The sequence below is a fragment of the Oxyura jamaicensis genome, chromosome 3, assembly GCF_011077185.1.
Source record: "Oxyura jamaicensis isolate SHBP4307 breed ruddy duck chromosome 3, BPBGC_Ojam_1.0, whole genome shotgun sequence".
Lineage (NCBI taxonomy): Eukaryota > Metazoa > Chordata > Aves > Anseriformes > Anatidae > Oxyura > Oxyura jamaicensis.
In genome coordinates this window covers 17,200,799-17,213,383 of record NC_048895.1, presented here as the reverse complement: position 1 = coordinate 17,213,383, position 12,585 = coordinate 17,200,799, and the positions used below count along the sequence as shown (strand labels likewise).

The 12,585-nt window shown below is 39.6% G+C and overlaps 1 protein-coding gene and 1 long non-coding RNA gene across 3 annotated transcripts in view; one reads left to right on the top strand and one right to left on the bottom strand.

Annotated features, from left to right (window-relative positions):
* LOC118165097 overlaps positions 1 to 2,437 on the top strand; it is an 8,581-nt gene extending 6,144 nt beyond the window's left edge. The window contains exon 3 of the long non-coding RNA XR_004749850.1: positions 2,426 to 2,437. This is a non-coding gene — a long non-coding RNA (uncharacterized LOC118165097). The remainder of the gene's footprint in view (positions 1 to 2,425) is intronic.
* The window catches only part of EIF2AK2 (eukaryotic translation initiation factor 2 alpha kinase 2), a 24,580-nt gene extending 11,995 nt beyond the window's left edge, over positions 1 to 12,585 (bottom strand). The window contains exons 1-9 of one of the 2 annotated variants that reach the window (XM_035322993.1): positions 12,509 to 12,585; positions 11,026 to 11,130; positions 10,413 to 10,507; positions 9,636 to 9,767; positions 6,732 to 6,846; positions 5,456 to 5,643; positions 2,379 to 2,505; positions 1,024 to 1,097; positions 152 to 236 (exon numbers count right to left, since the gene is read on the bottom strand). In XM_035322993.1, the coding sequence (XP_035178884.1) occupies positions 152 to 236; positions 1,024 to 1,097; positions 2,379 to 2,505; positions 5,456 to 5,643; positions 6,732 to 6,846; positions 9,636 to 9,767; positions 10,413 to 10,507; positions 11,026 to 11,130; positions 12,509 to 12,583 (996 nt within the window). In that variant the 5' untranslated portion in view covers positions 12,584 to 12,585. Of the gene's footprint in view, positions 1 to 151; positions 237 to 1,023; positions 1,098 to 2,378; positions 2,506 to 5,455; positions 5,644 to 6,731; positions 6,847 to 9,635; positions 9,768 to 9,937; positions 10,168 to 10,412; positions 10,508 to 11,025; positions 11,131 to 12,508 lie in introns of those variants that run through there. The other variant, XM_035322994.1, reaches the window with a different exon arrangement.

Sequence of the window (12,585 nt, the reverse complement as noted above, 5' to 3'; positions counted from 1 at the left end):
ATAAAGGATAATAGTAAGAAGGTACTTAATATTCCTAGCAAAAATGCTCAAATATTTTCTATTAATTAGCAGAAAATTGATGCTAAACTCTGGCAAGAAGCTTGCTCTGTTCAGGGTCTAAAATATGAGAAAGACCATCTTTTTACTGTACCTGCAAAGGTGAAGCTTTTTCATATGGCAACATGTCTCTCATTTTTTCTACCAAGTCTGCATCTGAGTCTTTAAAGATAATACCCCTATTATGGAAAAACAATATTCTCATTTTAGGTGAAAGTAACCATAAACTAATAAAATGCTTCCTAGAATTTTAAAAAAAGGAACATAGAAGTCATACAAGTTTTTAAAAGCAAGGCCTGAGTAAGCATTAACAACCATGACTGATTTAAACTACAAAATTTTATGTAGGAGAGCTAATAAAAAAGTAACATTTTGTAATTTATTTCTATTTCTATAAAATCTAAAATATATGATATCCTTTATTTTAAAAGTTTAAATACAGAGGTTTATTTCAATACAGTGCAGCCACTTCTAGAATTGTATGTATCAGTTTGCTTTACAACGCCATGAAGAATATAAAAGAAGTGAAAGCAGCACTACCACCACATAAACTGCAAGGCATGAAAGGCTTGACCTAAGGTTCCCAAATTGCAAATGAAACATTATGCATGTTCATTTTCTTTTGTTGAGCAAATCTTTCCTTCGGTGGAAATGAAGATTTATGGAGAATGAAAAAGGAAAAAAAAACAAGAAATCAGAATGTGCAGCATAAAAAAGTACTAAAACTGAGTTACACCAAATAATTTTACAGGAGTGTCACAATAGGAGAATGAGTGTTAGAAATGCCATGAAATAATACAACTGATTGGTGTAGCTTTGTTCCTTTTATGTTGCAATAAAAATGCCTCTGATAGAACTATTCAATAAAGAAATTAGGGCAAATATTATTTAGAATCAGATCACATGAGCCTGTAAAATTAGTAAATACATTTTATCACTATCACATTAGCAATGAACCCAACTTACCCAGAGTGAACTGACTCTCCATGGGAATTAGGTTCACTAAATGAAGAATCAGTGTTAGATTTTTCACTTCCTATCTGAAAAAAAAAGAAAAAAAAAAAAGCGAGAATGGTTAACGAAATCACATAAAAAATCCTTGGGGAAAAAACAATGCCCATCTAAGACAGGGGAGGAAAGATTACAAGGTCCTAAGTGGAAACTGATAGCTTCTGATATTTTTCTGTGAAAAAGAAAAAAAAATCAATAAGAATTTATGCTTCAATAATATCCCTCCCCCCCAAAAAAACAAACAAAAAAAAAAAAAAAACTGTATTTTTTTGAATCCTGAAATACACCATTAGAAATGGGCCTTTCTACTTCTGGCTAATATGTAGATTTAGTTATATTTTGTTTATTACATGGATGCCACCAGGAATTAAGACACATGGCATGATAATTAGGAGGACAACAAAACAGCCCACTCTGCCTTTACAATAATTGCTAGAGAGGTTCTGCTTCAGGCAGTAGATGTCAGACTATGATGAAAATGTGAAAAGCCATGAGCTGACAGTATATTACAATATTAAGGGAGGATCCTAGAGCTTAAACAGACTACTCTAAATAGGTAGTTAACTTTAAAACAACAAGGCTTTTAAAATCCACAGTAAACTGTTAAATTGTTTAAAAAAATAAGTACATAAAGTCAAAAATATTTTTCCTCCTCTGTGGTGCCTTCCCTTTGCTTAAATTAGTTCATATGTACTGCTCTGCGTACTTCAGAAATTGATTTTGGATTACTATTAGAATTCGGATACTTTTGTGCATCTATGGAAATATGATGGCTGTCATGAAGACAACAGCTCTGCTCTCTAGAGGATGGTGTTAGCAACTGCTTCACTGGAATCATCCTTGGGACATCACAGCAGTCAAGTTCTTTTGATTCTAATTCCTGCTTTTGCCTGTCTCACACTGCCAAGATTATTAATCCAATGGAAGGCAGTAGAAGCTTTACGCTTACTGCCAGTCACATGGCAATACTTCAGAGAGAAAAACAGAAAACTGGCATATTAGAGCAGGCAGGAATCAAAAATGTTTAATATACACACATCCTTGAACAGCAATGTATCAGACCATGTTCTGAAATACACAATTAGAGATATCAGCTGTGAGATTTTTTTTTTTTAAATTCAGCAATGGAACATAAAAGCACATCATAAATTTTACCAACAGAATCCTGTAACCCAACCAACTTAAGAAGGATTTTTTTCACCATAAATGGAATCTATGTTATATGCTTTGAAACAAAATGAGTAAGTCCGTTTCAAAGACTAAAGATAAAACAATTTAATTTCTGTCTTAAGGCTAAATATAGCACATACTGTTAAAGATTCAAGCCCACATAGTTTCTCATATGCTTCTTTTGCAGCAGCTTGTTTTGCAGCACCTAGAGAGTTTCCAGTACCACGTCCAAAAACATGACCACTAATTGTGCAGCTACAAGAAAACCTGTAAAACACAACAGAGAATAAACTCTACTTACATCCCATATGACAAGTCTCAATTTAATGATTTAAAGCACTACAGTCAGCGGACATTATAGAAAAAATAGCTGAAATATACATCTTCAGGAGAATATTTTTAATATGTTTAATATAATTAATAATGGTAGATAACTAATTTGGTGTGCCTTCAGATAATATATATATATTTTAAAGGGAGTATTTAACACTTTTTTTTAAGGTTGAACTCCTCAAAACATCATATCATAGGTACAGATATCTCAAATTATCTGAATTTTAAGTTTCAAAAGGGCTGATTTTACAGAGGAGCAGAGTTTTCCAGCATATTGTCCAGACAGTTAAAACATGCATATATTCTTTATCAGCCTTAAGCTGTCATTAACTGGAGTATTTGTACAACTCACTGACTGCTATGCATACAGAGGGAGACACAGGCAGGCTCTCCTTGGCACTTGGTTCCTAGGGGTCTTTGAAATACGTGTTAAGAAGTCCACAAAGATGGCAGAGCAACCGAAGTAAGTGACAGTTTATCAGCACTGCCTTTTATCATCATGCCACCTCTTCTCCCAGCTGAACAGACTCAGTCCTGTTAGCCTCTCCTCTTATGTCTTATTCTCCAACCGCCTGACCACCTTAATGTTCCTCCACTAGATTCTCTCTAGCTTATCTCCAAATTTTTACTGTATTTCTAAAGATTCATATAACACCGTTCAGAACAGAACAGACCAGAACAGAATAGTTCAGTTGGAAGGGACCTTCAAAGATCATCACATCCAACTGCCTGACCACTTCCGGGCTAACCAAAAGTTAAAGCATGTTACTGAGGGCATTATCCAAATGCTTCTTGAACACTGACAGGCACAGGGCATCACCCACATCACAAGGAAGCAGGTTGCAGTGTTTGACCACCTTTGTGGTAAAGAAATATTTCCTAAAGCCCTCTCTTCACTGGCTGGCTACGCTGTGTCTTAACGTATCCCAAAATGGGGTTTGCCCCGTTGGCTGCCGGGGCACGCTGCTGGCTCACACTGAGCCTGTTGCCAACCAGCAGCCCCACATCCCTTTCTGCTGAGCTGCTCTCTGGCCACTTGTCTCCCAGTCTGTACCGGTGTCCACCATTTTCCTTTGCTGGACTTCATGCCTTGCTAATCACCCAGTGCTCCAACCTGTCTGGATCCCTTTGCAAGGCCTTTTGTCCCTCCAGGGAGTCAGCAGCACCTCCCAGCTTAGTACCATCCACAAACTGGCTGAGGATGCACGCCACTCCTACATCCAGGACATGGAAATGTTGAACACAACTGGACCTAGAACTGAGCCCTGAGGAGCTCTGCTGGTGCTGCCCCATTCACTACAACCCTTTGAGCTCTGCCATCGAACCAACTCATCACCCAGGGTAGAGTGAACCTGTTTATCTCACAGTTGGACAATTAGGCCAAAGGATGCTGTGAAGGACAGTATCAAAGGCCTCACTGAAATCCAGAAAGATTATGTCCACTTCATCCACCAAGTGGATGACCTTATCACAGAAGGAGATCAAATTACTAAGGTAGGACTTTCCCTTGATGAATTCATATTGACTAAGTGAGATAATAGCTTTGTTCTTTAAATGCCTTTCAGTATCCCCTAGGATAATCTTCTCTAACTTTTCCATGGACTGATGTTAAGACTAATAGGTCTGCAGTTTCCTGGGTCTTCTCTCGCACCCTTTCTGTAGGTGGGTGTAACGTTAGCTAGCTTCCACTCAGCATGGACCTGCCTGGACTCCTGTGAACTTCAGTAAATTGTTGAGAGGGGTCCAGCTATGACATCTGCTAATTCCTTCAGTACTCTGGGGTGAATCCCGTCTGACTTCATGGACTTATGAATGTTGAGCTGATACAACTGTTCTCTTACAATTTCAGTGACCACAGATGGAACATCACTACTCCTCAGTCCTCCAACTCTGATGTCCGGGCAGCCCAAGATCTGTTGTTACTGTGCAATGCTGAGGTGGAAAAAGGCATTAAATCATTAAATACATCTGCCTTTTCCTCAGCTTTAGCTGTTAGGTGACCACCTGCATCAACTGTCAGTCCAATGTTTTCCTTTGACCTCCTCTTGCTGTTGACACATCTGAAAAAGCCTTTTTTGTGGTCTGATGCCACAGTGGCCAGTGTCAACTCAAGCTTTTCTTGTTTTCTTTCTGCAGATGCAAACTGTACTCTGTACTCTCCCTGTGAACCCAGGCCTTGCTTCCAGAGGTCATATTTTTCTGTTTCTTGCCCCAGTTCCAGGAGGATTTCTCTGTTCAGCCAAGCTGGTCCTCTGCCCTGCTTGCCTGACTTGCAACACAATGGGATTGCCTGCTCGTGGGCTTTTAAAAGGTGGTTCCTGAAAAATGACCAGTTCACATGGACCCCTAACCCCTCTAGGGCAGATCCCCAGGGGACAATGCCAACTAGCTCCCCTCCCTGAGAAGCTTAAAGTTTGTTTTCTCAAAGTCCAGGGTGGTAACTCTACAGAACTCTACAGTCTGATCTCTCCTTTAAGTACATTACAACACCTCCACCTCACCCGCCTTGCCTGTCCCTCCTGAAGAACCCATAGCCCTTCATCCCAGCACTCCAGTTGTAGGACTCATCCCACCACATCTCATTAATCCCTGTGATTTCATAGCTCTGGGAAAGGACCAAAGCTCCCAGTTCATCCCATTTGTTCTTCCTGCTGCATGCACTGGTATACAAGCATTTCAGATGTGCTCCTGAACCCACAGCACTCCCTGGAGTGGCACAGATGTTCCCATTAGCCTTGCCACCCTCAGATGGTGACGTACCATCCCTTGGGCTAACCTCAGTGTTCCAAATGGTGTCCCCCACTGATCCTAGTTTTCAAATAATGATAGTGTTCCAAATGCAAAGAAGTACTAAAAGCAAGTAAGAACTCTAAGTATATCTTACGTGGGCTCATGGGCATCTCCAACACGTTTTATGTTATTGTAATTAACTACTTGCGAGTACTTTTGTGAGTACTCATTTAGTCGGCTGACATAATCAACTGCAAATCGCACATCCACAGCTAGTCCACATGGTGAGGTCACTGGAGACATCATTTGTTCTGGAGCTCGCACATTTGAACGACTGTTTTGCTATAAGACAGAAAAGGTAACTTAAAAACTTAAGCTTAATTAAATTAGTTTAAGATAAACAGTGCATGAAAACCAATATAGCCACAAGGTTTGTTAGCATTTCAAAATACTTATTAGAAATTCAGGGGACAGCCACCCCAAGTCAGAATTATTACATTCTGGATTTCCAAACAAACATAAACCCAGTTTTCAAAGTACTGCACCTGTGTGTTTAACAACCTATCACCATGTCTCCCAACTCTTTTAACAAAAGGCAGGGAATGAACAGTGAAATGTCTCATAGAAAGTGCTGTTTTCTGAATTTTCTCACTGCCTCAGAGCCAAGTAAAGGGATGGCAGCAGAAAGCTGCTGATGCTGCCATTAGCAAGGGCTGTAAATGTTCCTGTGCATGTACAAGAGGGGAAAGCAGGACTTGTTTCAGGTGTCTCCTGATTAGGCAGCATTTGTAATATGTTAGCATTTGTGTTAAAATAAAGATGGTGACATGGTAAAATAATGCAAACAGGTAAGGGAAGATTTCATTCAAAAGGTGCTAAGAAGCAGAGTCAAAAAGTAAATTAGAGGATGGTTACCAAAAAACACCTGGCAGAAAAAAGGAACAAAATTCAAACCTAAATAAATCGAGGCAGTTTAGAATCAACTATACCATAAAGAATATAATGACCAAGAAACAAAGACTAAACAGATCAAGTGAAAGCAAGATATTTTATGAGTGAAGTGGCAACAGACACACTGAGTAATAGCCTGCAGATGTTCTGAAGACATTCTGAAGACTCAACAGTCATCATGATGAAAAAGGAACACTGTCCACTCTGGACATGCCAATGCAGCTTAACAGAGGCAAATAAATTTCCTCATCCTTCTATAACACAACAGGAGAAAATATTCTTGATAATAGCCAGTAGTAGAATAATAAGGCAAGTAGTTCAGTGGTAAAAAGTAGAAAACACTGAATAATACAGGACAAAGACAATGTAAGTAATTAGAATCTCTTCCAAATTAAAGATTGCTATTTTATTTGCTACTTTTATTTAGAGAATCGTCTTTAACCTTTACTAGCAAAAGAAATACATCATAGTTTACTCACCTCTTGTTCAATCATTTCCCATGTATTTTTTGCTGCTACTGCTCTTGCTTCCTTCTTAGATTTAGCACTGCCCTTGCCGTATTCTACATTGTTTATTTTAAGCACAACCTTGAACCTGCAAAAAAGGAAACTTTTCTGTAACATTGTTAAATTTGGTCTCATAAATACTTAAACACCTTTTCAGATTCAACGTTATTTTTATTATGTACAAAACACTATAAATTACCTGTGGAGGTATTTGAGCATTCACACGTTTTTATTACATCTAATTCCAGGTTATCATAAATCTGTAGTATAAATACTTGGAAAAATTTTACCTCCCTAATCACAACTGCATATTCTTTATTTGTTCTAACAGTGTTTCTAAATGTTTAACTCCTTTTATAATTAAAATTACTGAAGAATGCATAAGGTCAGCATTGTTACAAGACAAGGTTGTGAAGCCCTACCACCAGAACGTATCTCAGAGCTGCAAAACTACATGAAGGGAAAAGATCAGCTAATCTTAATTTCTTGCATCCAGAAATGATATTACATTCACCTTTGATATAGTGCTACCTACACTGCTTAGTGCAAAAAATGCATTCGCTGATTCACAAGACCTAAGTTTAAAGGCAGTCTCTTTTGGCCCCTTTGGGTCTCAAAAAAAGAACAGAGGCACATCAGAGATGTAACATGGGATTATGCAGTCACTACAACTCCATCATAACTCCCTGATGCCCCTTCCCCCAAAAGACCAACCAGTCCTGCCCTTCTAACACTCAGCCACTAATCCTTTCCACCTCTGGCTCACAACTGTTTATGCACTGCTGCTGAAGCAGCAACGCAGTGAGTCAGACCAGGAAACTAAGTCAGCTCAAGAGTGACTGTACTCAATCAGGTTGGGCTGGAGTCAATTTTTTTTTTCCACAGAAGCTTGCATGGTGCTGTGTTCTGGATTTGTGATGGAAACAGTGTCAATAGCCTTTTGGCTATTGCTGAGCAGTGCTTGCAAAAAAAGGCAAAGCCTTTTCTGTTTCTAGCAGCGAGGAGGCTGTGGTGCACAAGAAGCTGGGAGGGGACACAGCCAGGACAGCTGACCCCTACTAACCAAAGAAATATCCCATCCCATCCCATGTGGCTCAGCAATAAAAGATGGGGGAAAGTAGGAGGAAGCAGGGCATTTGGGATTATGACATCTGTCCTCTCAAGTAACCATTAAGCGTGATGAAGCCCTGCTTTCCTGGAAATGGCTAAATGTCTGCCTCCTGATGGGAAGCAGTGACAATTTTGCTTTGCTTGTGCACACAGCTTTGCCTCCCTAAATTTTCTGTATCTCAAGTTTTTCTCACTTTTGCCCTTCTGATTCCCTCTGTTATACAGCAGGATGAGTGAGTGAGTGGCAGGCTGGGGGCTGAGGTGCCAGCTGGGGTCAGACCACCACAACACAATGACTTAATAGCGAGTGGTTGTTTTCAGCCAGATTGTATCTCACCCAGAAATAAATGAATACGTGAAATGTTTAGGTGGAAAACAGATGTGATGCAAAACATTCCTGCGATCATTGCATACCATAGCCTTAACAAGAGATTTTCAGGAGGTAAAGAGTAGGACAAAGCACACCACAGTTTGCTGCATGCTTTACATATAGAAAACAGCATACAAAAAAGAAAAAAAAAAAAGCATCAAAGAAAGAAAGTCTTTCTGAAAGAGCACCACAAGAGCACCCAAGGGGGTATACAGCACTCATCATTGTGGCCCAACATTGTGTACTTTGCTCCTCAGAACAGCCCAAGTCATCCAGGATTTTCCTAGATAACACTATCACAGCACATGTCACCTACAGATACATGACAGTTGGATTGTATTTTTTGAACATAGCAGAAAAGTGAAAAAGTGCCAAAAATGGGATAAATGAGTAAATTTGAAATGTATGCAAATTCTATTAGTCCCATGCCATCCCTTTTGAAGTATGAACATGTAGCTGTGTGAGCACTGTGATAAGAGTTATTTTCATGAACTATATGAGATGCATGAAAAAAAAAAAAGAAAGAAAAAAAGAAAATTTATCAAAATTTGAGACCCAGATAATACTTATTAATTTACTCTGGGATTATGGTCAGGTCTAAGAAGAAATCAGCACAGACAGTGCTTTCTGGCAACATGGAGGCAGTAGCTTAAAAGAAATATCCTGATGTGAGCAACCTGATCTAATGGAAGGTGTTCCTGCCCATGGCAGGGGCGTTGGAATTAGATGATCTTTAAGGCTGCTTCCAACCCAAACCATTCTATGATTCTATGATTATTAACATGATGCTTGTCTTCATGCAGACTAGCAAAGAAACAGAAGGAAACATCACAGATGTTGGGTATCTGTGATCTCTGGTAAGAGAAAAAACAGCAAAACACTGTATTTGCATTAAAAAAAAAAAAAAAATTTGATCACTCGTAACTGTCTCTAAAAATAAAAGCAAAACAATTAAGGGAAAGAACCTTGGTACCCAAACAATTAATAGCCACCCAAACTTTCTGTTTAGAAATTAACAACGTAAATCACAAATAATTTATGTACTTTGTAAAACTAAATAAAAAATAAAGCACTTAAATTAGCATGTCATAAACTACTTGCTGCAATCCACCCACCTCCTGAAGTATTCTGTGACAAATGGATAGCATAAATACAATACAGTTACCAGTAACGTGTGCATTGCTATTGCTCTCAGTGAACAGCCATTATCTCTGAAAAAAGCTTTCTCCTTAAACCCTGTGTATAACATGACATCCTCTGTAACCACCCACCCGTCTATGTTTTCAAAAAGCTCTCTACCACACATACACTTTCAACCAATCAACTTCTATGACTACAGTCTTTGCCCAATTTGCATCAGGAATCCTGATGATTGCTGACATGCATAGTGAACTTACTCAGGATCATGAGATGGGCCTGTCCTGTCCACGGTGACATAATCAAGCTGGAATTTATTCTTTTGACAGTAACTGTTGATCTTGCCCATACACTCTCGTTCCATCTTGACACAGTATCTGAGTACGAAGACTCTGTAAACATTGAAGGACATGTCTAAGCCCCCACGCATTAGTACAGCGACAACCCCAATTCTGTCAGACCACTGCTGTGATACAGAATATAAAACGGTGCTAATAGGATAAAGTTCATAGAAAACAATTTCTAGTTTCAAATTCAAGTGATTTTCTACTGCTTTGAAGACTTACAGTAATAACAGGTTTAGAAAGCAGAGCAGTGAATACAATTATGAAAGATTTCTTAACAGATTTATTGGCAAGAAAAGGTTGAATTATTCACTGAATCCTGAGAAAAATCAGTAACATTTCTCCGGACAGAACTAAAACTGATTCCTTCAGAGCGGAACTGAGAGACATATGCTTTCAAAACGTGAGGACTGTCAGGCTCGGTGACACATACAACAGATAAATCCACGGCAATGACAATAACTAAAATGGGCAGTGAGAGAAAAACGAGCAGAGAAAAAAAAATACAGAATGACAGTAAATAATACGTCAAGAAGCAAATCATTTAAACGAGGATTATAAATAAATAAATAAAAAATGAAAACACCGCACAACTCGGGCCCCGCGGCGCTGAGCACGACCCGCCAACCCCCCGGGAGGGCCCTGCCGCCGGGCCCCCGCAGGCCGCAGCCCCCCGGGCCCGGCCGCCATTACCTGGGCTCGGACCCGCTCTGCTCCGCGGCGCGGCCCGGAGCGCGGCCCGCTTGGCACCGCCCAGTTTCGTTTCTTCCAGCATCGCCGGCCCCCAGCTGGAAGTGAAAGCGAAAGCGCAGCGATGCGCCCACCGAGCTTTTCCCAAATTGGTTTTTGGTAGCCCATCCCCCTCTCCGACTAGCCCGGCAACACGTTCATATCCCCTGCAAAGCGTGCCCATGCCGATAACAGCTCCAGCTATCCGTGGCATTTATAGCAGCATCCCCCTCTCCTTCACTGCTGCAGTGGTCTCGAGCAACTTGCCAAAGAAATGAATTCCAAACTGTAGTTAGGCCCTGTAACAAAGTGCATTTCCTTTTATACATTTCAAATTCTCAGCTCCATTGCTATCCTTTTGGTTGGATATTATTTGGCTGTGTCATATTATTTTATTGCATACCATTTTATTGCAAGCTCTCTGTGTAAGTTTCTCCTCAGCCCTTAACCGCCTTTATTACCCTCCTCTACTCTTCTGCACCCAAGGGAGTTTTTAATGAGTTGGTAAGTAAGCACAAATCACTCCAAATGAAGCTTTACCACTAATTAAGAAATATATATATATATATCAGCATACCGTTTTGCATGTTGCTTCATCACATTCCTCCTGTGTTGACAAGTGTTGATTTACCAAAGGTGGTCTTTCACCTTCTAGAGACAATGCCAAACTGCACATACTGAACTTAGTAAAGATTAAAAAAAAAAAAAAAAAAAAAAAAAAGTAACTTAAGTATTTTTCCTTGAGGATGGATTGTCTGCATCCAGCAGAGCTGAATATTGTGTCAGTCCACTAAGCCTGCTCTGATCTCACAGTCCTGTTTTGCTTTCAAAGGTCTCACAGTCCTGTTTTTCAATCAACAAATAACTTTCTCCAAAGTATGAGCTATTTCTCATGTCTCATTGTTTAACTCTTCTTTAAACCTAAATATGCTGTGGGCATCAATGAACACTAAGGCACTTCACAAAAAAATCTCTTACTATAGTAAATAAATAAATAAATAAATAAATGTACCCACCAAATTCATACACTCCTGAGAAGTAAAGAAGGGAAAAGAAGAAAGAAATCTCCAAGATCAGCTTCTAGATCTATAACTATATCCCACCTCCTGCAAGGTCTCCTTCCAGCAGAAACCAGACACTTGTGGAGGAGAGAAAGAAGTTTTAGGTCTTATCCTTAGAATGAGGAAATGGCTTGGGCACCCACCTGCACCTAGGAAGCATACCTACTCTCCCTGAGCACTGACATGACCAAAAGTGAACACACATTCAGCTAGCAGTGGGGATGCAGAGAAAAACATCAGAGAATTCAAAACACTAAATTTCAAAGTAAAATCACCTCACACATAAAAAGACAAACCATTAATATTAGTCACAAACAGCAACAGTTCTAAACTGAAAGAGGGGAGATTTAGATTGCATATAAGGAAGGAATTCTTTGTTCAGAGGGTGGTGAGGCACTGGAAGAGGCTGCATAGAGAAGCTGTGGATGCCCCATCCGTGGAGGTGTTCAAGGCCAGGCTGGATGGGGCTTTGGGCAACCTTGTCTGGTGGGAGGTGGAACCAGCTGATCTTTAAGGTCCCTTCCAACCCAAACCGTTCTATGAGGAACTAATATGGTGTGTCTGAAAGTATAAGATTGCACACGGATAATGCATGCTGAAATAGATATTTCTGATAGAAAAAGCTCTAATGAATGGTCTTATTGTCTTATTTGCTAACCAGTGTTCATATAAATACAGCAAGGCAAACAGCTGTCTGAAGTTAAACAACCTACCAGTGAGTTCTTCAAGTAAGCATGCAAGGACATTCTACAATTTCAGCATTTTCAGGCAGTCCTACTCTGAAGTCATCATGAGGTTTCCACACACAATGAATTGACAGGAAAACAAACAAACAAACAACAACAACAAATAAAACAAACTTCAATTCTATATCTGGAAACTTCTAGTAAAGAAATATATCTTATAGAATCTTTTAAGGCATACTTAGTTATCAATGAAGACTTGAGCATACAACCTCTTTGACCAACTGTTATGCCATTTTGAAAGCACAAAGATTACCTTTATCTTTTCTGAGAAGGTACACATTTTCTGGGATCCACAGCTCACTGATTCGAACAGAGGACTCTGAAACATAG